General features: G+C 32.7%; 2 protein-coding genes and 1 long non-coding RNA gene across 10 annotated transcripts; 1 reads left to right on the top strand and 2 right to left on the bottom strand.

Moving 5' to 3' along the window:
• Positions 1-844: 844 nt before the first annotated feature.
• Positions 845-10,931, bottom strand: LOC102613463 (uncharacterized). 8 transcript variants are annotated; one of them, XR_003066019.2, is made up of 6 exons: positions 10,518-10,912; positions 9,643-9,731; positions 7,001-7,348; positions 2,929-3,234; positions 2,131-2,823; positions 849-2,018 (listed from the first exon to the last, which is right to left on the bottom strand). It is a non-coding gene; the product is annotated as an uncharacterized LOC102613463 (long non-coding RNA). The 8 variants fall into 8 exon arrangements; XR_003066021.2 differs by having other exon boundaries at positions 855-2,018; positions 2,336-2,823; positions 10,518-10,878; XR_003066018.2 differs by having other exon boundaries at positions 845-2,823; positions 10,518-10,842.
• A 1,074-nt stretch (positions 10,932-12,005) lies between these two features.
• LOC102612981 (actin) lies at positions 12,006-15,272 on the bottom strand. The gene is made up of 5 exons (XM_006480741.4): positions 15,109-15,272; positions 14,186-14,270; positions 13,640-14,033; positions 12,438-13,051; positions 12,006-12,332 (listed from the first exon to the last, which is right to left on the bottom strand). The coding sequence occupies exons 2-5, from the start codon at positions 14,243-14,245 to the stop codon at positions 12,267-12,269; spliced, it is 1,134 nt and encodes a 377-aa protein (XP_006480804.1). The 5' UTR covers positions 14,246-14,270; positions 15,109-15,272; the 3' UTR covers positions 12,006-12,266.
• An 8,590-nt stretch (positions 15,273-23,862) lies between these two features.
• LOC102612678 (uncharacterized) lies at positions 23,863-25,078 on the top strand. Its single transcript, XM_006480740.4, has one exon. The coding sequence runs from the start codon at positions 24,165-24,167 to the stop codon at positions 24,738-24,740; it is 576 nt and encodes a 191-aa protein (XP_006480803.1). The 5' UTR covers positions 23,863-24,164; the 3' UTR covers positions 24,741-25,078.
• Positions 25,079-27,992: the final 2,914 nt, after the last annotated feature.

Raw genomic sequence — 27,992 nt, 5'->3', positions numbered from 1 at the left:
GTTTTAGTATTAACATAGTATGAAATTAATATTTTCTTAGAATAAACTATTTATTAGTATTAATTATAAATATTAAATAAATATAATACTATTATTTTTAAATAAATTTAATAATATTATATTTTCAAATAAAGATGGTATATAATAAATTATTAATTTTCTATTAATATAATAATATTGTTGTTAAGTAAATTAAACTTAGAATCAAACCCAATTATTATTTAGTTAAATATAATAATATTATTTAAATATTTATTAAATATAATTATAGTAAATTTAATAAAAAGAAGGGTAAATATAAAATGAAACATTATTTTATTTAATCTAATTATATTAAATTTATTATTTATTAATATAATATTATTTAGTACAAAATTAATATTTTCTTAGGATAAATTATTTTTTATTATTAATTATTAATATTAAATAAATAAAGTACTATTATTTTTTTTAAAATATAATAATATTATATTATTAAATAAAGATAGCATATAGTAATATTTATTAATTCTCTATTAATATAATATTATTATTTTAAAGTAATTTTAACTTATAATCAATGCAAATTATTATTTAGTTAAATATAATAATATTAGTTAAATAAATATAATATTTTTTTTATTTTATTTTATTAAATATTAAATCTTAAACAAGAATACTGATGAATTAATAATTCTTGTTCATGCTTTCTCATTAACTTTGACAGAATATATACACTTAGAAAGCTAATTAAAAAAGGAAACTAAATAAAGAATCTCTAAATTATGTAAACTAATCCTACAATATCACCCTAATATATGCTTTCTTGTTATGACTAAATCAAATAATAAAGGAAAAGATACACCCAAATATTTACAATTAATTGACTAAATCTCCAACAAAATCAAATTAAATTAAGTTAAATTAAATTAAAAGGTAGAAAAATGACTAGGGATAGGAAATGGACTTGGACTTGAGTTTTCTGGAGGTGGTTGGACACTGACATTTCATGGTTCTATTAGGGTAGAATTCATGGGCAAAAATGAGACATCTTGTGATATTGGAAGAGATAGACTAGGATCCCAATGACCATCTTCATCAGAATTCTCCCCCTGGAGATGGTTGTTGGGATAGAAGGGCTGATTTTCTAAAAAAAAGTTACATCACGTGAGACAAAAAATCTTTTGAGAAAAGGGGAATAACATTTGTACCCTTTTTGGGATGGAGAATATCCGATAAATACACATTTAAGAGCCCTATGATCAAGTTTGCTTTGGTTGGATTGTTTATTATAGACAAACACTGTGCAACCGAATATTTTTAGGGGCAACGAGTTGAAAAAATTTATATTTGGAAAATGATCAAGAAAGAAACTCAAATGAGTTATGAATTGAAGTGTTTTTTAGGGTAGACGATTAATTAAATATGTGGATGTGAGAATTGCCTCACCCCAATAGGAATTTGGAATAGAACTAGTGAACATTATTGATCGAGCAACTTCCAACAAATGTCAATTCTTTCTTTCGGCAACCCCATTTTGTTTTGGTGTGTTAACACAAAACATTTTGGACAAATTTGTGGAACTGTTGAAACCAGTAAAATGCCTCGGATTTATCTTTCATCAAGTACACCCAACACACTCTAGTATGGTCATCTATGAAAGTGACAAACTATTGAGTTCTAGTTAAATTGATTTTTAAGGATGAACCCCATATATCACTATGAATCAACTGAAAAGGTCTTGAGGGTTTGTATATATGTGGCGGATAATTGACTCTGGATTGTTTAGAAAGGACACAATGTTCGCATTGAAATGAAAAATTTTCTTTATTGACGAAAAGATTTGGATATAAAACTTTCATATAAGGAAAGCTTGGATGCCCTAAGTGTTGATGCCATAACATAATATCAGAGTTGGAAACAACTGACATGGACATTTTATTTTGTGACTTAACTCTACTGGAATCCCTAACTCCCGAGAAGTAGTATAGGCCATATTTTTTCTCAGCAATGCCAATCATCTTCCTTGAAGAACGATCCTGAAATTCACAATGAGAGGAGAAAAAAGTCACAACACAATTCATATCTTTTGTTAGCTTACTAACTGACAAAAGATTATATGCCAATTTGGGCACATATAAAACTGATTACAATATCATATTCGGTAAGCAAACCGTGCCCTTCCCAACTGCAGGTGACATTTTTCCATCCGCAACCCACACATTTATCCTGCTATTGCACTTGTCATAATCCTCAAGGACATTCATTGACCCTGTCATATAGTCAGAGGCCCCTGTATCTACAATCTAATAGCCTGCTGGTTGTGACTTTGACAGGAAAGTTTAACTTATTTTACCTGTTTGTGCCATAGCTGCAGTAGGAATCTTTGAGTTTTGACTCTCGGATCCCGTTGACACCTTAGTTTGATTGAGAAGCTGCCGTAGAATCTCCACTTGCTCTGTTAAGAAGTTAAATCCAGCAACTTTGCTTGAATCTGATTCCCACTATATTGGCTGATTTGGTTTGCTTGCGTTGCTTCTTCGGTTTCCAATCATGTGGCTTGCCATGTAAGTCCCAACAAGTTTCACGAGTGTGATAGGGCTTCTTAAAATAATCACACCAGATCTTGTCTCTCGGCTGAAATACATGACCATCATCTTGTTTGTTTGCTACAAGAGCCGAGCCTCGTGCTTCTAAGGAATGAGTATCTTGGCTGGAAGGATTCATCATCACACGCTTTCTACTTTCTTCTCTCCTTACTTTAGCAAACGATTCTCGAAGGGTTGGAAAAGGCTTCATCCTGAGCAGTCTTCCACGTACTTCATCCAAATCCGGATTCAATCCCTGCAAAAATAAAAAATACGCTCTTTCTCAAGCATTTTTTTTTTATATTTTTCTGCATTAGTAGTACAAGACCATCCCAACTCATAAAAAAGATCAATTTCCTACCACAACTCCATTAAGGAATTGTAATATTTAGTGACTGTGAGACTTCCTTGTCTAGTGTTGCAAATCTTTGATCGAATCTCAAAATATTGAGATGTGTTTTCAAGATCATAATTAATTTCTTGGACTGCCTCCTAAATCTCCTTTGCTGTCTTGTAAAACAGATAAGTTCGTCCAATACTTGGCTCCATAGAATTAATGAGCCCAGCCATGACAATCAAATTTTCTGCTTCCCAAGTGCTATAAGTTGGTGTTGTGTCCAAAGGAGGTGTTATTGCCCCTGTCAAGTAGCCAACCTTCCCTCTACCCCTGATGACAAGAATAACATATTAAAACCATTCTCGAAAATTCAGTCCGTTAAGCTTGTGCTGTGTAATTTGCAGAGAGTAGCTATCAAAAGACGGTGTAGATGAGGATCCGATTATGGATCATGCAGATGCTTGATATGTTGTAGTGGAAGACACCTCTGAGGTCATATTTAGCAGTTCTCCAGAAAAAAAAAATTTAACTAGTAACCTAGCTCTGATACCATGAAACAAGAATACTGATGAATTAATCATTCTTGTTCATGCTTTCTCATTAACTTTGACAGAATATATACACTTAGAAAGCTAATTAAAAAAGGAAACTAAATAAAGAATCTCTAAATTATGTAAACTAATCCTACAATATTTCCCTAATATATGCTTTCTTGTTATGACTAAATCAAATAATAAAGGAAAAGATACACCCAAATATTTACAATTAATTAACTAAATCTCCAACAAAATCAAATTAAATTAAATTAAAAGGTAGAAAAAGGAGAGGCCACCTCTCCCCATGGGAGTCCTACTCTCACTCCCCACTCCAAAAATGGGTGGGGCCCACGGAATGAGATTCTCATTCCTTCTCCAATTTGTTGAAATAAACACCGGAGTGGGAGGAATCTACACTCCTCACTCTCACTCCAGAAAGTAAGCACAACCATAGAATTATTGAACGGATTCCCATCGCGTGGTAGTTTGTGCAGGTGCAGCACATGAGCAGTGGCTCAAGACTCTCTCCTTTTCTCTCGTGCAATGCAACACTAGTGCGATAATTTTGGTGGCTGGCTAATTGACAGCGGTGGTTACCGATTATTTTAGAGGTGAAAGGTAGTTGAGCGAGACAGATGACTATGAGGTTTCAAGATGATAGATGAGTATAGAAGAACTGAGGTGATGCTTGGTTTGAAAAAAGAGGAGAGAAGATAAGAGAATTGAGAGGGAATGGAGAAAAAAAGGGAGAAAGTGAATAGAGAAATTAAATTTCAATATTTGATTTAACATAAAATTTCATGAGGAAAGGAATTGTAATTTTTATTTTTGGAAAAATTTACCCTTTACTCTAAATACTACACTATTAATATTAGTAATTAAATATAATTTAATGTCAATACTAAACTTTTGTTAACTTGTAAATTATTTTTTTAAATGTCAAAATGTCTTGAAAAAAATTCATTATTTATTGTTGTTGTTGTTGTTATATACAATTTAAATGCTTCTAAATTTTGACAATAAATTAAAAAAAATCAAAATAACAATATGCAGAAAATGAGTATATCAAAACAATAATAAGTCTAAAATGAGTTATAAATTCCTTAAATAATATTAAGCTTAAAATGAGTGCATAAAAAAAATAGCAAGTCTAAAATAAGTGCATCAAAACAATAATAGATCTAACATAGGTCATCAAAATAGTAATAAGCCTAAAATTATTTAAATTTACCATTAAAGAAAAGTTTAACCCACGCTTTTTGTTGGACAAATTTTATTGAATTCGCAAGTGTACGAATCTATTGTAGAATAGATTAATGGTGACGAGTGTTGATCCCACGAGGAGGTAGATTTTAATTGTGTGTAGAATTAATTTTTTAATTAGGTGGTTGATTGGATTTGTGGTGGAAGTGATTTGGAATATTCTAAAACTTAAATTAAAATGGCAAAAATAAATTGAAGAGAAATCTATTGAAATGACGCACTTAGATATCTAGATCCGTATCAACATGCACTATTGACTAAATATTCCTTATTAGTGCCAATTAAATCATGAGAGGGAAATCCACACCTCATGAACCACACTCTAATCAATATGGTGCTAAGAGCTTATCGTGCCAAATAATAATAACCTTGTACTAGGGAGCCGGTAAAACTAGGGCGTTATCTAGACAAGATTATTATTATTTGTCAACGAAAAATCAAAATATCCACAATAATTAAAGGGGAAAAGAAAGTAAATTTACCAAATAAAGCTCATGACACATGTTGAGACTTCACCTTCAACCCAAACTTGAAAGTAAATTAGCTACTCATAATTGAACTAGGGGCAAAATGAGAATTTATTAAAATACGTAGAAAATACAAGATGGAGAAAGAATTACATAAAATTGAGCCCAAAAATGGATTCAGAGATGCCAAATTAGGGGGGAGGCCCCCTTTTTATAGGTACATTGAGTAAATCATGGTCATCAGATTAAAAACAGTTTGAACGCTCAAGATTGTGCCACGTCATCAGCCAACAGTACGCGATTTGACCACGCAGTTTGAACAGTGACACAGTTTGACCACGCGGTTTGAACAGTCAACTAGCTTGAACAGTGACGCGGTTTGGTTGAAAATAATCATGTGTATATGCATGTACCGTACGCGAGATTTTTGGTCCACTAATATGCTACCACGTCACCGATCAACAGTGCATAACAATTTTCTCCAATGGAATCGTGACACCTCATCAGTCAATGCCACATCATTGGTCAATGCCACGTCATCGTTCCGTCTGTGTGAACAGTGTCGTGAACAATATCATGGACAATACCGTACATGTAAATAGTGCCGTACATGTGAACATTATCATTTTTTCTTTTATACTCCTCCTAAGGTTTTCGACTATCCTGAGTTCAAAAGTTATGTCTGTTTTGCCGTCTAATCTCTCGTTCATTGTGAAATGACCATGACACCCCTAAAATACATAAAATACTTAATTAAAATAAAATGTACATAATTAAATTACAAGAGACTAAAATACATAAAAGTTGAAGTGTTAGTAAAACTTAAAGTGTAAAATGACGATTTTCTCCTTTATAAATATACATTTTCTAACACTCTAACACTTCTCGCTCTTCATCACAAACATTATAAAAAACATTGAGTGCGGCATTGTCACGAGCGATTAAAGTGGTGGTTCTAAGGCGTTCTACTATTGTAAGAGTACTAATTTTCTTCAACTTAATCCTACTTGTTTCTCATTAATTTCTTACCCTAGAGCTCGACTCAAGCGACTGGAAGTTTCTTTCATTTCTGTGACAAAAAGATATGTTAGCTCTTTAAATGACTCTCTACTCTCTTCTAAATCATTAGCTCTTCGCCTTTTCTTGATGACTTATTTGCAGTTGTTGGGCACTTTTTTGGAGCATGTGAAATAAACATACTATCATCCATATTATCCTGCACAACCTCAAAATTCAAATTCTCTCCTTCAGTTTCTTTACACACTCTTGTCCTCTCAATTTTCTCTATAGCATCTGCAGGGACTTGTGCATTTTTTCTAGTTGCATGATCTTTACCATAAATCAAACACAAATCCTCATAAAATGGGAATGCGTTATACTGGAAATTTACTGTCTCTTTATGATTATGCAATTATTTAAAATGATCAATTTTTATGAAAAAGTTTCACATCATGGCAAATATAAGTTCACACTTCAACAAACATTTACGTATACTAGTTAACATATTAATTACATAAAAGCAGAGCACATCATTTTGAACTTTTAAATCTCAATCTGCTGCCATTGAGGATTATAATATAAATTGGAATTGGTCTACCATTCTACCTGTATTTTTCCTTTAATGACCAAACATTTCTCATATGACAATATCAAAATGACATTATCAACCAATAGTATGATGCAACAATTGGTTAGCACTTGTAAGAAAGATAAGGCCAAAGATGGATGTGTGATTAGCGCTTACAGTTGGATAGAATAATATGAATTACATATACAAGCAGAATAATATTAGCATAAGCCCCAACAAGCAAGCAAAAATTAAAAAAATACCTGAATATAAGCATCCCACACTGCCGTCTCAGTGGTTACAATTTTCTTATCTGGGTCCCAACCAAAGCCACTACAATTCGGTCCAGTTAACATCTCATGTACAGTTCAAAATTGCATCTTTAAAGTCTTTATGCGTGATTCAATATGTGACTTAGCTTTTATACCACATCCAGGTAATTTTGTGTCCAAAGCAGTTTCAAGACCTTCAAATAGCCACTTCTGAAGTTGTTATCAGAGTAAATTCTCCCATCATGATACAAATCCAAAAGCGACTGCACGAGTATGATATCTTCATCTTTACTCTAAAATCTTGATTTTGGAGCTTGTGGTGCTTGTCGATTCATTTAGCTATTGGACAAAAATTAGACATCAATTAGAAAACCAAACCATTTATCTAAATACTAAAGTAGTTGCAATAATTTGTCACTCACAAAACCAAACCATCAAAACCAGTGGCTCAAGCAAATCTCAATTGAGGCAAATAGAAATTAACAGTGAACAACACCAAATCTCAATTGAGGCAAAACAGAAACAGAACTATGGATAAATATGCAAAACAGAATAGTAGTAAGCTCACAGGAAGTGAAAACTTCAAACAGAAGCATAAAAAGTTAAAAATAAAAGTCAGAGACAAATCCATAACAACAAGAATTCAAAAAATCATTATAGAAGTAAGACAACACAATAGAATGGACCATAACGCTCCACAAGCATATCACTTAGCATCTTGAGTAAATTAACAAATAAAAACTAAAGTAATTTCGAAAATTCAGTATGATGAAAAACAAATTACTTGATTTATCATATGAAAAGTACATAATCATGTTTAAGTAGATGAGATGATCTAAGAAGTCAATATACAAATGGGTAAGTGGAAAAAAGCAAATGCAATAATAGAATTGGTATTACAGGCTTGGCACAACTAAGAATCATACATATCAAAATACGTTCAAGAAGGACAAAAGTTATTAAAAGATTCCAGTTCACAGAAAATCAGACGCAAAACTAATATACTAGGTATGCAAGGAAACTTGCGAGGCAAAAAAGCACGTAACAAGCCCTGCTGGATTTTCCGATCAACTGGATTTAGAGCAGTTGCTTTAAGTTTAAGCAAAACCTCATCTTTGTTTGGGTAGGAACCGGCATTTACTAGTTTTATATTGCTAATTCAGATATTAAAAAAATAAAAACTGAAACTAAAGCAAATCCAATTTTTTAGGGGCAAAGGTTGCATATTTATTTGATAACAATAATAATACATTCACCAATATTCATTAGATTCAGCAAATGTAACTGCAAAAAAATCTAAAATTGAAGTAAATCCAATTTTTTAGAGGCAAAGATTACATATTTATTTGATAACAATAATAATACATTCACTAATATTCATTAAAGTTAGCAGACTTAACTACAAAAAAACTTGAAACTGAAGCAAATCCAATTTTTTTAAACAATATCAAAAGTTACCCAAATAAAACAAAATCCTCAAATTTAGAAACATGAATAGTACATATACAATCCATTGATTAAAACAAAAATTTTCAAGGAGTCTTCATGTGCTCTGCCTGCTTGCTCTCCATTGATGATACATCTCTTGTGCTAAATGTGTCCTCCATGTATTCCACTCTTCTGAGGTTTATATACTAGTTATCGTGCTATCTCTAAGGGATTCCACCTCATTTACAGCATCAAATGCTTCCTCAAAAGGATCACACGGCATCTCCATCCTGATTAATTTGTGTGGTAAGCAACTAGTCATAATAATCTTATTATGTGTCTTGATAGGATAAAATGAAAGAATTTTTAAAATTGCCCACCCGATTTTTAAGAACACCAAAACATCTCTCAATAACATTCCTAGCAGCTGAATGCTTCATGTTAAAAAAACTCTTGTGAATTAGTTGGTTGATAGTTTTTCTTCCAGTCATTAAGGTAGTACCATTGTCCACAATAAGAAGCAGGAAATCCTCGACAATTAGCATATCCAACAACTATTAAATAGTAGTAACTTATATCATAAATAAATATTCAGATTTCAATTACTAAAAGTTTATATTTCAGAATTTATTTATTTCTTGTATATGACTTACCATTTGGGGCATTTAAACCATTTGTTTTATATATAGCGTCACGAAGAACCCTACCATCAGCCGCTGACCCTTCCCAACCACTTAAAACATAAATGAATTGCATGTCTTGGGAGCATACTCCCAAAACATTAGTGGCAATCTCTCCCTTTTGATTTCGATACGTAGGTTTATCCGTTGCAGGCACTCTCACCCTAATACATGTACCATCTAGTGCTCCTAAGCAGTTCTATCATCAATGTAGGAAAAAATAATAGTAATTGGAGCACTAAATTTTTTATATAATACCAGAAATAATCATAATAAATATGGCTAGGAGAAGTACCTTAAACCATTTCCTAAGCAATTATATTATTAAAGAATTATTCATGTCTTAATGTAAAAAAAAAATTCATACATACATACTCAATTAGAATAATAAGGTTAAAAGTTGCAAGATATGCATAATAATTGCAAAAGTTTACTTGAACAGGGGAAAAACAATTAAAAAAGCGCAGGAACTAAGTAAAAACTTAATTTACTTTTAAAGGTGCTACAAATGAAATGCCCACTCACTTATGAAAGTAAATCTAGGAAGTCACTAAATCTTCGCAATATCTCCAGGTAGTTGTGATCGCTTCTGGTGATTGTGTACCAACTTATATCTGAAAAGAAAAGAAGTTAAAACAAGTCAATGTCAACCGAATCCCACTACTATTTTACCAATTCAATGCTAGTCCATAGCTTTCAATTACATTGCACTATAATTCAAGTATAATCATTTTCATTTTCAGTTACAAATCAGTTAACATCTAGAAACGTAGAAAATAGAAAACCATCAAAATAAGACAGAAAATAATTCCCCAAAAAGAAAAGCAATTATGCAGAATTTGCCATTCATTTCTCTCATCATTCCTATGAACCATTTCGAACAAAAACAAATGAACTGAGTTAAATATATATTCACTATGTAAGAAGGAAAAAATCAACTACGATGCAAATTTTATTTTAATTTTAAGAATAAAATGAATAAATTACTAAATGCGAGTAGAAAAAGTACCAGCTTAATAAACTCTCCCAGTCCTATTAGCTTCTTCATGCGAGTTTTTTCTTTCTAGCTCTGATTGGTGCTATTTTTTAATAATCTCAGTTATAATTAATTAATCAAAGCTAGTTCAATAAACAAACAAAACAAAAATAACTAAGCTATAATTTTCTCAGCAACCAAACAAAATCATAAACCCACCAAACAAACGAATCAAGGCTAGTTCAATAAACTTATCCATAATTAATTAATCAAGGAAAATAATGAAGTCTAGTTCAACAAACAAACAAAACAAAAATAAATTAGCCATAACTTTCTCAGCAACCAAACAGAATCATAAACTCAACAAATCAAAAAAATCAACATATCAACAACTAAATAAATCTATAAAATCATAAAAATTTACCTTTGTTTTCGTCTTGTTCTTCTTATTTTAAGATGAATTCATGGCAGCAGCTGATTTGAATCGATGGCAGCGGTTGGGAAAATGGATGAAAATCGAAGAGCGGGCTACTAGTTAGAGAGAACTCGTGAGATAAAATAATTTTAGGTTTTCATGTTTTAAATTTTAAATAAGGGCAAAATTGAAAATTTTCAAATGTCATAGAGTTACAAATGACTATTTGCTTATTTTTAAGTCAGGGAATTAAAATTCCTACATTTCAAAGAAGAATATGAATTCCTTATTACAATAGATATTAAATTTCTATAGAAATTAATTTCCTGTTAGTTTATTCCAACTAAACAAAAGAAATTATTAAAGATTTTAAATTCACCTCCTTTCCTACCTCCTCTTCTGTCACTGTCAACCAAACATAGCCTGGGGGATTAAGGATTGATTTGTTTGTGTATTTTGTGTGTATTTGTAAGTATTGTGTTTTTTTGTTTAATTAATTTTTAAGCCCAAGGTCGGGCTAGGGTATTTTGATAAGGCGTAGCCGTTACCGCCGTGAGTCATGGGGGTTTGCCACATCCTTAAGATGAGCCTTAGTGGCAGTAGACCCTGGTGCGAATAAGATTGGGCTCTTATCTCTTGAGGCTTAATTCAACCCTAAGTTTCTAAAATTCGAGCCTTAATCTGAATTTTTTGGGGTCGGCTCATTCATTTCTACTTTACTTGAACAGATTACAAAAAAAAAACAATTGACTACTACCTTTATCACTGTTGAAGAATTCATCTTTTAAGTAAAGTTCTAGGTTCATCTTCTTCTCAATTACAATCAAGTGGCGAAGAACAATTCACCCTTTTTCGGAATCATCACATCTAAGGTTTGCAAAAGATGGGGTTGGGCTGAACTTTTCCAAGCTTAGGCCCAAGCCCATATTATTAATAAGATAAATACATAATTATGAAATACATAATAAAATATTAATAACACAACATAATAAATCACAAATATTAATATAAAAAAGATATTAATTTAATATTTTAAGTTTTTTTATTTAAATTTACTTTTTAAAAAATTAAAAAATCCAGACTCTTTTTGACCCTTATCCAAAGCCAATATGTGCAGATCTTAAAATTTTCAGCCCATATCCAAACCCAACTCATGCAGACTAGACTTTAAACCCACGGACCGAACCAACCTGAACTTTTTCGCTAACCCTACTCCAAACCCATCAATGAGTTTTATTAATTACATAAACAATCCGCTCCAACTAGCCTACAAATGGATAAAGAAAATTATGTATTTTGCAATTTGATGAGACACGACAAACATCGTATATAGTATTATATATGACACTTACATAGAATGAACATTTTTCTCAACTCGCTGTTAGCCGTCATCAAATTGGATGTGGAAGCACAAATATTATTCATTTTAAAGAGAAACACTACTTATCCGTAAATAGAGTAGAGCTTCAATAAAGTAAACAGTTTGAAAAAAAAAAAGGAATAAAAAGACAGAATTAACATTTCCCACAATATTGGATGGGTAACAATTTATCACTACTGAGAAAAAGGGATAAAAATTTGGAAATAGTACAGCAACGATTATGTTCTTTCCAGGTTGTTGTCCACACGTTGAAATGAAGAATGCCAAGGCAATAAAATGAATGAAAATGCAAGCAGCATTTTGGTTTTAAAATAGAAAATGCAAGCAGCATTTTGGTTTTAAAATAGCACCATGCTCCAGTCCATATTTGCTCCTGATCAGAAGCATTTCCTGTGCACTATTGAAGGGCCAGACTCATCATACTCAGATTTGGCAATCCACATCTGCACTCAAAATGAAAGGAGTAGTCCTCCCATGAGGAACTTTCTTGAAAGAAATAATGAAATCACCAATTAATCTCAAGCATTTAAAAAGAAAGAAAAACATACTTGCTGGAAAGTGCTGAGGGATGCCAAAATGGATCCTCCTATCCAGACACTATATTTCCTCTCGGGAGGAGCAACCACCTTAATCTTCATGCTGCTTGGTGCTAATGCACTGATTTCTTTGCTCATTCTATCAGCAATACCAGGGAACATGGTGGAACCGCCACTAAGTACAATGTTCCCATACAGATCCTTCCTAATATCAACATCACATTTCATTATGGAGTTGTAAGTTGTTTCATGAATACCAGCAGACTCCATACCGATCATTGATGGTTGGAAAAGGACTTCTGGGCATCTAAAACGCTCAGCACCAATGGTGATCACCTGACCATCTGGTAACTCATAGCTCTTTTCAACAGCAGAGCTGGTCTTGGCGGTTTCTAATTCTTGTTCATAATCAAGGGCAATGTATGCCAATTTCTCCTTCATATCCCTCACAATTTCACGTTCGGCTGTGGTGGTAAATGAGTAGCCACGCTCAGTCAAGATTTTCATCAAGGCATCAGTGAGATCACGACCGGCAAGGTCAAGACGCAAGATTGCATGTGGAAGAGCATACCCCTCATAGATTGGGACTGTGTGGCTGACACCATCTCCAGAGTCAAGCACAATACCTGCAGAATTGAGCATTGAACACAGATTGTCATCATTTCCATAGAAATTACTCAAGATCAGAGAATAATTAAAATATAATTTAATGTCATAAACAAGCAAAACATCCCAAATTACTTTAAAAAATCATGTATAAATTTGGCATAATATATTGAATAATCCAAAAGGAAAACAGTGGTTTCTTTCTTCTTAAAGCACACTTATTTCATAACTCAAATTTTTTCTCTAGGTATCACAAAATCTCTGCAAAACAACTGCAAAATGCCATTCTACTAATATCTAATATTTAAGGTAAAGAAGGCAAAGTTCAGTGAAGGCATTGAAGACAATTAAAACTACTAACTACTAACAGGGAAAAGGTGGATAGAAAAAGAAATAAGAATCCAATTGAGAAGCAATTAAGCTTTCATATGATGACTAACAATCAAATAAAAAGAAAAGGAAGAAGAAAGTTTCCTAATTGACGACTTAGCTTCTTCGTGAAAAAACCATATTTTTTGAAAGATCAGGTGATTTTGAAAGTGAACTCAAGTCCAAAATGCTAAATTAAATGAACTAAAATATTTGTACAAATTAATTAAACAACTTACCAGTAGTACGACCACTGGCATAGAGTGAAAGAACAGCCTGGATGGCAACATACATAGCTGGAGCATTGAAAGTTTCAAACATGATCTGGGTCATCTTCTCACGATTGGCCTTTGGGTTGAGTGGTGCTTCAGTGAGGAGAATAGGATGTTCTTCTGGAGCAACGCGAAGTTCATTGTAAAAAGTGTGATGCCAAATTTTCTCCATATCATCCCAATTGCTAACAATTCCATGCTCAATTGGATACTTCAAAGTCAAAATACCACGCTTAGACTGAGCTTCATCACCAACATATGCATCTTTCTGCCCCATGCCAACCATGACTCCAGTATGACGAGGCCGGCCAACAATGCTAGGGAACACAGCCCTTGGAGCGTCATCTCCAGCAAATCCAGCCTAAAATTGTTTCCGAATAATATCAATCAAAATTCTATAATAATATTCAGCAACAGCTTTCAAAATATTCATAAGATAGGGGTTACAACAGCTTAGCTTAAGCATTGATATTCTGTCTCCATTTCTCATGGACAAAGAACATTGTCTCATACCTTAACCATTCCTGTTCCATTGTCGCAGACAAGAGGCTGAATATCCTCGGTATCTGCCATCTTCTAGTGACTGCTAGAGAATACACTGTAACCATATGGAATTAAATTTTATTTATGAAAAACATATAAACGGATCAATAACATTCACAGCAATGACTGAAAGCAGCCTTCTGTCATTAACTATCATAGAACTAGTTTTTTAACGAGCTAATATCTAGCAATGCCACCAATCATTCCACAGGAAAACTATGGACAGCTATAACATATTACACACCTCAACGAAAATGTATAACAACAAAAACACAAAGAGAGCTCGACCATTTTATCAGCAATTACAATTCAAATTCTATGTAGGTGCAAAATCTACGGCATAACTTGGAAAGATACACTTAAATAGAACTTCTCCCACGCCGCATCTTGCAATTGTAATGCAAACGAAGATTGTACATTAAGTATTAAATTACCACTTCCCAATTTAGATCGGTTTGCAAATCAAACTGACTATCGATATGGGATAGAATTTTCATATATGCATACGAGGCGTTCAATCAAAAAATCTTGTTGACCTCTAAAAAGATTAACCTCAGCAAAAATAACGGTGGTAAACAATTAACCCGAAGGACCAAAAACAAAGCAACTCAAATCTAAACCATCCATTTCCATAAATTTCTGGCAAAATGGCTAACAGTGCCAGAGGAAACGAAAACAAATTAAATTTAAGAAATAATTAATACCATCAATCCCGAAAAGAATCACTTCAAATCACTGTGCAAGCAGGCAAAAAAATTAATTTAAAAAAACATAAATGGAAGCAATTCCACAATGCACCAGCATCAATTGAAAAAAAAAAAGGACAAAAACAAAATTAAAAAACGCATAAAATTTGAAAATCGGAGCAGATAATGAGAGAACAAAGAATATACCTTATCGAAACACTAGAATTCACGTTCTCTGAGATGGTCTCAGCTTACCCGCGCAGCTCTCACAGCCTTACGTTGGGTTCGAATTGGCAACAAAAATAAAAATAAAAATAAACACAAAATACAAATGAAATCAGAAATGAAATGCGTGTTAAATGCAAGTAAATGCTATTTGGTTGTCGTTTTTAAGTACTGAATCCACGGTCCACACGACGCGTCAATCTGATCTGGCGGCCGTTGTGGATCCAGCTGGCCGTTCGCTTTCCGCATCTTTTGCGGTTCTTTTTTTTTTTTTTTCCTATTTGACGGTTTTGTGCTTGGATTTTATAAATATTTACTCAAGAGTCCCGTTTGCACGTGGTGGAAATTATTTGGCTCTGTTCGCTCCGTACCTACTGCACAGTGCACACCCAAACGGGCCAAACCAATGCTGCTGCTGGACTTTTGAAGCGGGTAATTAAATAATAACTAACTAATAAATTCGATGGAATAGCATGATGATTATATTTCGAGATTTATAATTTGTTATGAGGAGAAATATTTAGGTATTTTTATTTTTTTTATGTGGACATACCTTTAAATAATATGATTTTATAGTTAATTACAAATTAATTTTATTAAATTATATAATTTAATAGTAAATTGAACATTGATTTTATTAATCTATATTAGGACTCAGGTCAATTCGATCTAAAAAAAATCAAGTTAGAATTGGATCGGATTTGGTCAACAATCCGATCGGATGACTTTTTGCCAACCTGATCGAATTGTGATCGGAAACTTGATCCAATCTAAAAAATCAATCGGGTTGCTTTAAAAAAATGAAAAAAAAAAAGTGAAAGTAAGTAACAGTACACAGCTCCACACCACACGAACAGTTCATACACCACACACGTATTGTTTCTCTTCAAGAACAATACACACACAGTCTCAACTCACACCTTCACGGCCTCACCCTCAAGCCTCAAGGCCTCAACTCACGAATCACACAGTCACACATAGAAACAGTCTTCATGCCTCACACCTCACAGTTTTAGATTTCACACACAACCCTCAGTCATCGATGCAGCCTGCAATCATCGCAGACACTAATAGGATTTGTTGCCCTCGACTGGATCTGTTGCTACCGGATCTACTGCTCCTATGTTCCATGCCTTTAGCATCACCAGGTTCCTCTAACTCCAAGCTCCACTCACTCGAACTCGGCAACCCAAATTTCCTTTTAAAGTTTTGATGGTATAAACTATATAGTAATAATATATTATATATGATATGTTAAATTGTTATTTGTTAATTGTTAATTGTTAATAATCCAAACACGGTTTCAGTCTTCACGTATTGTTTCTCTTCAAAAACAATGTCTAATCTGAAGTCAGCCTGAATTTTTAATCCGATCTGATCCGAATATATTGGAATTGGATCGGATGGGGTTATAGGTTCGGCTTGAGTTCGGATGAAAATTTTCCTAAACTGATCAACCCGAAACTCGATCGGATTGATCCAAACCCAGTCCAAATCCGATTTTTTTCAATCCTAATCTATATAACTTAACAATGTGTACGTATAAAAAAAAATGAGAACACTCGCATGAAAGAAGAACTCTTGCTATTGGTATGATATTTAATTATTTATTTCTTGAGGGCTGATATTATCTAATTGGAATGGATATGGGAATGTCTAAAATGGAAAAGACTTGCTTTATTATTCATACTCATTCAAAGATTATCCTCTTGTGAAATGGTAAATTCTAAAAAAATTTCAAATTTTTGTAAACTTTAATTCACTCATTTTCATTCAAAAGATAAAGGAAAAATAGGGATAGATTGATGAAATTTTTTTATTTTCTTTACAAAAAAATATAGATTAGTTGAGATTTACAATAATTTAGAGATAATTTTAAAGATTATCATTTTGAGGGAGTAAGTGGTTAATGAAAAAATGAAATGATTGGAACATCCATTATCGCTCATTTGGTTCCTTAACTTTATGAAATACAAGATTAAATAACATTATTGAGCTTGTGGTACCATCAACTTAAACTTTTATATTAAGTATTTTTTATTATGATATCAAAACAATTTGATGCAAAAAAGTTGGTTCAAAAATCCCTCTCGAGATGGAGTAAATGGACTATCTTTATTGGATTCACCAACAAAACCAATTCTCCATCATAACATTTAAATATATCCATTCGTGATGCGCTTACTAATGGATAATTAGAATGAGTTAGAATGTAAATAAGTAATGAGAAATAAAATAAGTTTTTCTACATAGTAGTCAACTCCGATCTTACCAGATTTGGTTTATTTGCCCCCATCTTCTAGGCATGTCATGTTTCTCTCCTCCCTTTTGGCCATTGAAAGCATTCCAACGACAACTTATTTATTTAAATTGCAGGAATTAAAATCAGAATGAGTTGTATTCTTATTGATATATTCATTTTAGGGTAAAAGCTTATTTAGTTCTTATATTTTAATATTAGTATCCATTTAGTCCCTGTATTTTTTAAAATGCCTCGAAACATCCATGCCGTTAAAGTATTGATACCCCTACCGTTACTTTTTATTTCTTTTGGTTTACTTTTACAATACTACCCTTTTATAATAATTTTTTTGATTGGACATTAATAAAAAGAAAATAATTAAATTACCAATTTAACCCTAAAAAGTAAAAAAAATTATATTAATTTTTTTGCAAGCACCATTTGCACACTTGGTGTACCAAGTGTTTTAACAGTAAGGATGTTTCGAGGTATTTAAAAAAATACAGGGATTAAATGGACACTAATCGTAAAATACAGAGACTAAATGAGCTTTTACCCTTTATTTTATCTTAAAATTAAAATAGATTATTGTAAGTTACTAGCTCTAAGTTTATTATCGCCATTATTTTTATTATTTATTATAATAGTTGTGATAGTTATTATTCAAAAAATTATTATTTAAAAAATTATCATTAACAGTAACAACAACAACATTACAATAACAATAATATTATTTTCTCTCTCTTTTGTCCCCCCCCCCCCCCCCCCTTTTCTCCTCTTCTTCTTCGTTTGCTCTTCTATTTTTTTTTTCTTCTCTTTTTTCTTTTTATTTTTTATATTTATGTTCTTTATTTTCTTCTTCTTTTCTGTCTATTCTTCATCTTCAAATCAACAAGTGAAAAACACCGTTAATGCTGCACGATGACCGGCGAAGCTATTTTGACAATGTTGTGCGACGAGATCGACATATGTTGTTCCAATTTGTGCTAAAGTAACTTTGATTGCTGGATGAAATAGATTCTGAATTTCATGTTGCTCTGATTTTCAATTATTTTTTGTATTTTATATATATTTTTTAAATTGAATAAAAAATAAAATTATAATGATGAAATTTGGGTGAGGGTATTTTAGTCAGCTTTGGGAATGTGAGTTAGATTCCCTACCCCCCATGAAAATCATACTCTTATTCCTATTCCCAATTTGGTGTAAGACCCATCCAAACGATTCTCACTCCTCCCGTCAGTTTAGTAAGTAACATAGGTTTGATTCTCATGCCTGAATTCGAGAAGCAAACGCACCATCAGAGCGGAATGAGCGATCTACAGTTGGATTTATTTGCAAACCCAAATAAGCCTTCCACTTGAGAATGTTGAATACACTTAATTACTATTTTTTTTAATCTTTCGTTATCCCTTAATTTGTAATTTTGTTAATGTTATGTTTACTCGTTTGGCTTATTATTGAAGGATATATGATAGTGGGTGCTAGTTAGTTCATTTGTTGAAGTCTCTTGTGTTAAAATCAATAGATTTGGAGTTTAAACCCATTCACATGGGTAGAAGGAAGATTGGGTTAACGTTAAACTACCAATTTAAAAAGGAAAACAAATTGAAGGGTATGATAGTTAATAGTATAATTGCTGCCAAGTTCATATATATGTAATCAATTAATCGATATGATATAGTATGAGATTAAAAAAAAATTAATTAAGAATGTTGTCGTATTCATGGATTTCACCCCACTGTTTATATGGAGCATAACTGATATATTAATAACATGATAAATGACCCAAAAGTCAATTTCAAGAAATTTTTTAGCACGTCTAGAGCAAAATATATACAGAAATTAATTAAGAAAATAAATTAAATATGCACATGAATGCCCGTTTGGATAATTAGTTTGGACGGCTTTTGGGTATCACGCATGCCTTAAAATGAACACACTCACTAAAAATGTAAAATAATTTTTAGAAAAAAAATAAAGAAACGATTTTATAAAATAATTTTTTTTTAGAAAAAAATAAAGAAACGATTTTATAAAATAATTTTTTTTTAGAAAAATGTCAGATTCTAAGATAAATACAATTACAATCCGTCCATATTGTGGTTGGAACTTTTTTTTTTTTAATTCATATTGAAGAAAGAAAAAGGAGATAAGAGATCTAAATTCAAGTTAATAAAGTCATGAACTTTACGTCTGGTTATTCAAGATCATAAAATCCATAACAACGTAACGTTGGGTAGCTGCTTTGGCATGGCTGGCCAATTTTATAATCATGACTTCATGATCTCAAGTCTCTTAACTCAAGTAAGTTCCTAGATCTTCTCGTAATGGAAATAACTCGATTATAGGCGTTTTCTAGGTAGAACTTTTTGTCTGTTTTAATCTGCCGTTATTTTGGGTACACTCCAACTCAAATAAGCACTATTTATAATAGAAACAAATAAGAAGTAAAAAACTTTTATAAGAGTAAGAAAATAAAAATATCATATGATTCAAGTAATATGCGAATGATAGATAGTTGAATGTGTGCCAAATTAGTTGGGATGTACTGCAAAATGTAGTAATATAAATTATGCCATATTTTATTTTATTTGTAATTTGTAGCTTTTCATTTCATAAAAATAAATTTTATTTCATTTGTCTCACAAATGATGTTTATTTTACTTTAGTTGAACTATATTTCTATCTATTCTTTAAAGTTTAAATTATTAATATTATTTAAATCATTCAATACATTTATCAATGAGACTACGTGAGAATGTCACTAATTTTAAAGAAAATAAATGTGAAATTAGAAATTTAAAATGAAATTTTGAATTTATTTTTTATCTCTCTGTAAGAAAATAAAAAAGACAAAAATGTCTTAAAAAGAATAATTTAGGTAAAATTCGATTGTTTGTATAAAATGTGGCATAATGTGATTGATTGTGATGATAAACCAACTTCATCACTTATTTTTTATGTTGACCCACATGATCGGGCACACATGAATTCTTTCTTAATTTAAATTCCGAAAATCTTAACGATTCAAGTATAACACGAACATTAATTATTATTTACGTATAGTCGTAATATATATATATTTTTTAATTTTAAAGATCAAGTGTCACGTTATAAATTCTGACTTTCAGACTACGAGGATACATTATTGTGACAGTTAAAAATCATTGACAGAAATACTACAAGAAATCATGATGATATATAAAATTATAAAAGAGAATAAAAGGGAAGCAGCAAACAGCTAACAAAAACAGTAGCGTATCAAAAATGTGGTGGGGTTAATTTCCCTGAGAGAAATAGAGTCGCCAACAAAGTGACGACACAAGATAGTGGAAAACATGCATGCATGAATCATGAGACGAATGGCCTTGTACTCTAAGAAACTTTTCTTTTAAGTTCTTGGATAAGTTATACGTCTATCTCACAAAAGTGAAGGAATCAATATTACTGGAAAGTAATAAAGAGAGTACCTGGTCCCAGATCCCCATTTTTTATACATACACGTGGGTTGAAAATTTGCAATTTGGTACGGGCATGGATAATATAAATCTCCACGGGGATTAATTAATTTTTAATCAAATAATGTTGAGATTTTGTACGCATGATTGATCATTATATGTATATACGTTCTGATCTTTAATCGATGAGAAATTTTTGCATGCTCGCCACACTTTCGTTATCCTTTGCCGGCCTTTGCTCAACAACTTGGCAGCCATCGATCAAGAGAGACTTGTGTGTGTGTATATAATACAAGAGCGTACGTGCCATGTGTTTTGTATCAGCCAAGTCTAGAAATTAACACGCATTGTGATCATTTCTCCAACTCTATATGATCTTTTCACATTAAGGATTTAGTATATAAGTTATCGTCTTTTGAACTAAATTTTTATGTCAATAACCTCTTGTTTGGGTCGTGGGCACCTCTCTCCAATGTTACTTAGGGTAAACACTAAACATATTCAAATTTCTATTTTCTCCTCAATTAAAAGTATAGTTGTGCTAATTCAGACTTTTGCTTCGTCAAGACTCTGAATCTCTCAACTGCAATAAGATAGATTAAGCAAGAGTAAACCTATTCCTTTATTTCATCAACCTTGTGCTTGATTAAGATAGATCATTGACCGATGGTAAACTCTCATAAAAAAAAAAAATTGCTTGATTATATGCCTTGTGCATGGAATTACTTATAAATTAAATGATCAGTTTCTTTTTTTTTCTATATAATGTGTGAAATGGATTCTATATTGACATTACTATTAATTGCATATTGAATCACCAATCATTGCTAGGATTGAAGAGCTTATTCATTCAAACACTATTCTTTTCTTCGAATTCTTAAAATTTTGCTAATTAGTTAAAAAAAAAAATTGATAAGAAGATCTTTTTTTTTTAAGTTTTTAAAATCGCAACGGTGATGGCAAATTAATTTTTTAACTCTACTTTCTTATAATTCGAACTCGAGTAACTAGTTAAAAAAAGTGGTTTGAAAACATTAGTTTAAAAAAAAAGAAAAGAGGTTTGAAAACATTCAATCAAGCTTGGGACAATTTATTTGATAAGAATACCTTAATAGCACATCAAAATTAAGGTAATATAAACCGAATCTCTAGCCTCCACACAGTTGCAATGCAATGACTAACAAAGGGTACCAATTTGCAGCCTTGTTAAAGGGTAATTATGAGAGTAACCCCAAAGGCTAGTGGAGATTTGTGGCGCTAACAGACAAAAGGAGTTGAAATTGTGAGGAGTTGATCATGGATGATTCATGATTACGAGACATGGGATCTATTTGACATGATGCTTGTCAATGGCACCAAAGTCATCAACTATGTGTATCAAAATTTGCAATTATGCCCGCATGAGACTCTGCGTGTGTGTGCGTGTGCTTCTACTGTTGCTTCCACTAATTTTCTCATTATACAAATCAAACAATTTGACTAATTAATTACTCTATTTGTACTTAATCTAGAAAGCCCAAAAAAAAAGCGTCATCACCCGTCCGCTTTTCTAAATGGAGCAAACATCCATTTCATGCCCTGCTGGCACTAATGAGTGGGTACGTGCACTCCACGCGTTTAGAAAACCGCGTGGGACGGTTTACAAAGTTGCGTTCGCTTTTTGACGATGAAAACCATGCACCCTGTTCCAACTTCAGTTCCCCGCTTTGTACTCAAAGTATGATTCAGGCTTCTCGTCTCGTCAATATGTCATCTCGCGGTAAATTCACGTTTCTTTTTCTATTTCTTTCTTTCTTTTTTTTGTCCCCTTTGATTTCGCTAATTAATGGGTAAACGAAGATAGATTAACTAATAAATGGAGGATTGAGCGACTGATGTGAGGAGTTGGTTGAATCTGGAAGCTTACCAAATCTCAACAGCTTCCATTTTCAGTGGAGGAATCCAAAGCTACTAATACCAGAAACGGTGCGTCTCACTTACTCAATCCACCGCAAGAAATTTTGCCCTAGGGACCATACGCATTATGCAAATATAATTATCATTCACTATAATAATTACTATTATAAGTAATTATGAAAATCAAAATCCTTCAATTTTCTTTGCTTTCAATTGTGTCTCGTGACGAAGTGGTTGATATCATTTAGAACTAATTATTGAAAGGATGAGCTTACCGTTCAAGTTGGTTTTGTGGCTTTGATCTTCAATTAATGCAGCCAACACATTTTGATGAAAATTCTTTAAGGCACACAATAAAAACTAATACGGATTGGGTGATTTTGGATGGTGAGTGGTGAAGTGGGGGTAGATTTCTCATTGATGATTTTGCTTTGAAGACATTGTTGTGGTTGTGCCATCCGTTAGGATTTAATATGTACATACATAGTAGTAATTACACAAAAATTATAATGTAGCTAATCAATTAAAACATGGCAGAAAAATTTAAGAGAAAGCCTTTAATACATTATAAGTAACATGACCAACTAATGATTATTCAACATGTTATTTAAATTTTAAATAATTACCGCTTGTATGGTAATTTTTAAAATAAATATATATATCACAGAAAATTCTTCGAAATATTTTAAAATTTCTTGAAAATTAGATATTAACGAAATGAAAACTAATGTGATGATACATGCCCGTGATTGAATTTGGAGTCAATGCCCATGAAGAAGAAGAAAAATGACGCACATGAAACCCAGAAAGAAAAGTTTGGAGCTGGCAAATTTATAATTCAAAGTCAAATAATTTGTTGCTTACTTGTAACGTTAGAAAATTTTAAAAAAAAAAAAAAAGGGGGCATCTGAGGCATCCTTAAATATCACGAGATGATAAAGAAGCAATAAATAACATTAGAGGGTAATAAAAAATGGGCCCCATGAAGCAAAGCACGTGCATGGATGCATCAAAGTTCGTAGAGAGAGTAGGAGAGAGATGATATCAAAATTTCCGAAGAAGAAATAAAGGTAAAAAAGCAAATGCCAAACAAAAAGATATTATTATTGTTATTAATATTCTAATCTATAAATGTTAATTAAATTCACAGGAGATGGAAAGACGAGTGAATGTGTTGGAGGTTCAAAGCCCTCGGCGAAGGATCCGATGCACGCATCATCAATCTTCTCATTCATTCCTCTCAGCTCAAGCTGTTAAAACCGTTTTAATTCCTTTTTTGTTTTTCATTTCTCTCTCTCTCTCAAACCCCATCAATCAAATCATTAAAGAAACACAAAAAACATTGGTGATTTGAGATGATTTAGTCAATATACACATGCCATTGTTTTCATGCATGTTCTCAGAATTGGACCAAAAATTTTCTTGCTGTGATAGCGAGCATGTCAAATTCGGAGCTTTTTCTCCTCAAAGATGATGACCAAGATGGAGTAGTGCTGGAATTCGATATTCTGAAGAGCCGTGACGTTACGGCCGCGGCTGCCTCCTCAAATGATCAAGAATCGTCATCGACGTCGTCAGCTGATGAAAATATTGCAGTTGTTAAAGATGGTGGTCGAGACACAATAAAACAAGGCGTGTGTCAGCCGCAGAACCCGAGAAGACTAGGAGAATTCCATGCTGCAGCGGATGATGATGATGATGATGATGATTCGGGATTCAAGACTCCATCATCAATCGATAATCAAATCCCAGAGATCAAACAGTGCCCAACTGCACCAAGAAAACCGAAGCCGCCTCCAATTACTGCTACGTCAACGAAAAGAAAATTGTCATCTTCGTCTTCGTCAGCATCATCAGTTTCATCGAACGCACGGAGACGACGGCTGGATCTATCAGAGGAGGTGAATTCTTTGTTCCCCAAGCCCATTCTTGATGATTTACACCGGAAGATCAAGAAAGCTCGAAGAGATCATCATCACCATGATCAACAACATCAAGAGGACAAGGAAAATTAATCAATCAGGTTTCACTAGCTATAATAATTAATTAATTAATTAAAATTCTTGTATCCTATTGCATTCGCAATTCATGTTCATGATAATCTGTCGGATATCGGTCTAAGGACATTATGATATGATGGTGTAAAGTTAAAGGGGGGGAGGATTCAAATGTCAAGTACAGACCAAGAAAAAGATTGTTGCTGTACTCAGCTTCTTTTGTACTCAAGGCGTTATCATGCTAATGCTAGCTATGTAGCTTCATGTTCAATTTTAAAGAAGGGAATTTGTTCTCAAAGTGAGATGTGGAATCTTTCCATAGATTAGTGGTATATTAAAGCTTCAAGTTTATACTTTATTCTCTCTTCTTTGTTCTTAATGTCGTGTGTTTAGTAGTATTCTCTTTGGATTCCATTACGGAGGATTTGTCAGAAGAATAACAATGGTCAAGGAGTGCAGCAATAGCAGGAGTTGCAGGTAATTGGCATAGTTTACCTTTGGTTCCGTGTGGTGAAATTACTATATCACCCTTGCAAGGAAGCCACTTGTTTCGAGGTACCAACTTCTGGGTCACTTGAGTTTTTACATATATTTTCATATGTAACGAGATAGCTTGTCCTTCTGTAGCCGGTATGTCTCTGTCTAGTGGCTTACTTGTGAACGGTAGTCACTTCAACTTGTAAACCACCTGAGGTGTTAGATTTTGAGGTTCGAACTGCAATCGTAGGTGCTATTATGACCAATGTTTTACCTTAATTTGTAATATTGGAATTTGACACAATGTTATTATAGCCATTTCTATCAAGGTGTAGGATTTATTTTTGGGTAAAAGCTTATTTAATCCTGATATTTTAAAATTGATATCAATTTAATCATTATATTTTTAAAAATATCTCAAAACGTTCATGCTATAAAATTATTGACACCCCTAGCACTACTTTTTGTTTCTTTTAGTTGGCTTTTACAATATTATCTTCTTACAATAATATTTTTTTTTTGAACATTAATAAAAAAATAAATTATCAATTTAACCCCAAAAAATAAAATAGAGACAAATATATATTTATTAATTTTTGTGGAACATTCTACTAAGGAGTTAATATATTAATTTTTTAATGTCCAAAAAAATTAGTAATTTAATATTTTTACAATATTATTTTTTTGGACACATGTGACCTTCCACAAAAATTAATATATATTTTATTTTTATTTTATTTTAGGTTAAATTGATAATTTAATTTTATTTTTATTAATATTCAAAAAAATTATTGTAAGAGAGTAATATTATAAAAACATGTCAAAAGGAATAAAAAATAACGATAGGGGTGTCAATAATTTATCTACAAGTATATTTTGAGATACTTTTAAAAATATAAAATCTAAACAATGCAATAATCTAATAATATAAGACTCCCTCATTTTATACAAAAATATTGACATCTAAATTGAAAATTATATGGCGTTACAGTATAAGTAAAAAATTAACAATATTTTTCAAATAACACAATAACAATATAATATTCATTACCATTTTACTTCATACAAATAGAAGGATTATGTCATTATTTGTTGAAAGTAAGAAGTGAAGGAGGGCTATTTATTACCCAATATATTTTAAGTGAAAAGGCAATTTTGGTGTGGGAGCCTTTGAATATCATATTTTGTTGTGACCGAATCCCTATAACTCCTTTCTACTTATAGGATATCCCTTATATTTTTGTACGTATGGACTTAGGTTTCCAAGAGAGGCAAACATCCCTCATGATGAGTTCTTTCAAATAGTGAGTGTAATAGGAATATATAAAAGATATTGTAAATGAATATTTATGGGAACTGCTAACCTATTGTCTCCTATACGAGAGGCCATACATGAGTTTCAGAACCGAAGAGGATCTAAAACCTATGCTTCTCGAGATGTATTAATTCCTTTTTTTTGCACGAATAAAGTTATTACATTTCCAAATAACTTTTAAAAAATGTTATAAAAGCTATAGAAAATTGATCTCAATACTCTTTAATTTAATCGAAGTACTATACACACAATCACACATCTACGTATGGTTAGGCTATTCTAAGTTTCTAACTTGAATTTTTAATTTAAAATATTGACACAAATTTCGCACTATTGGTTTCAAAGATCAAAGCTGAATGAATAGTCACTGTTAAATACTATTTGACAGCATTCAACTACGAATATTTGCATGAAATTTCATGAGAATGTTTCTTTTTACAACATTGTAAAAAAAACATTGCAAAAGAGTTTATAATGTTATAGAAGTCTACTAAGAAAGGCAATAGAGTGCCACGTGTAAACCAATGGAATGATTCCAGCATAATCTGAGATACCCTGCACAATCTGAGGTGCCCAGCATGACTTGGGGTACCCTGCACAATCTGAGGTGTCCGGCATGACTTGAGGTACCCCGTATAAATAGAGATACCCTGCACAATTAGAGGTATCTCACACAAATAGAGGTACCCCATATAATATGAGGTACCCCATACGAATAGAGGTATCCCATAAAAATAGGGGTACCCCGCGTAATAGGGGGTACCCCACGTAACTCGAGGTACCCGGCAAAGCGGATGTAAAAGAATCCACCGAAAATATCCGCCATGAGAAACGTCTCTACCTCTTAAAAGATATTATTTGATTTTTTCAGAATTAGGAATAAAAACCGCCGCCCTAAAATGAGGGACAGCCGCTTGCGGCCTCTGCCAAAAGTGAAGGACCCTGTCCCAAGGACAGTGGTCCCCAACCGCTTATCCGACAGCTACTGCAGAGGTACCCTGGACCACTCTCCAGCGCGAGCCACATTTCCAAAAGATGAGATACGCCGCGAACATGCAGATAACAGCCCAAAAATTATAAAGAGGTAAAAGGACGTTAGCCAAAAAGGGTACGCCACGTGGCAGCTGAGGTATTCCATATATAAAGGCGCCTAGGTTTCATTCTCCATCATGTTTTTTCACTCACCATTAACACTCACACTCCAAAAAGTAGGTTTTCTTGAACCTTAAACCCTAATTTACAGAGGACTAGCCAGCTCTCTTTACCATTAAAGCTTGAGTTTGCTAACTTGAGCGTCGGAGTGTGAACGCCGGGGTACCCTGGCTTCACCTCTAACCTCTATTTCACTGTTTTACAGGCGTGAAGCTCATTTTAAGGGACACCTCTCTTGTTTTTGACCTTCCACCATTGTTACCACTCTCTCTCCCCTTCTCACCTCCCCCGGATTTCAGATACACCGCACCGCACACAATAAACTA

Source organism: Citrus sinensis, chromosome 6, assembly GCF_022201045.2.
Source record: "Citrus sinensis cultivar Valencia sweet orange chromosome 6, DVS_A1.0, whole genome shotgun sequence".
Classification (NCBI taxonomy): Eukaryota; Viridiplantae; Streptophyta; class Magnoliopsida; order Sapindales; family Rutaceae; genus Citrus; species Citrus sinensis.
Note: the sequence above shows the minus strand (reverse complement) of the source record. Positions and strands in the feature narration are given on the sequence as shown.

Excerpts from the sequence above, each read along its gene's own strand:
- LOC102612678 (XM_006480740.4), top strand. The coding sequence starts at position 24,165 with ATGTCAAATTCGGAGCTTTTTCTCCTCAAAGATGATGACCAAGATGGA.
- LOC102612981 (XM_006480741.4), bottom strand. The coding sequence starts at position 14,245 with ATGGCAGATACCGAGGATATTCAGCCTCTTGTCTGCGACAATGGAACA. Across the intron at positions 14,034-14,185 it reads ATGGAACAGGAATGGTTAAG|GCTGGATTTGCTGGAGATGA; the intron begins GTATGAGACAAT and ends AAACAATTTTAG. Across the intron at positions 12,333-12,437 it reads CCCTCAGCACTTTCCAGCAA|ATGTGGATTGCCAAATCTGA; the intron begins GTATGTTTTTCT and ends TTTTGAGTGCAG.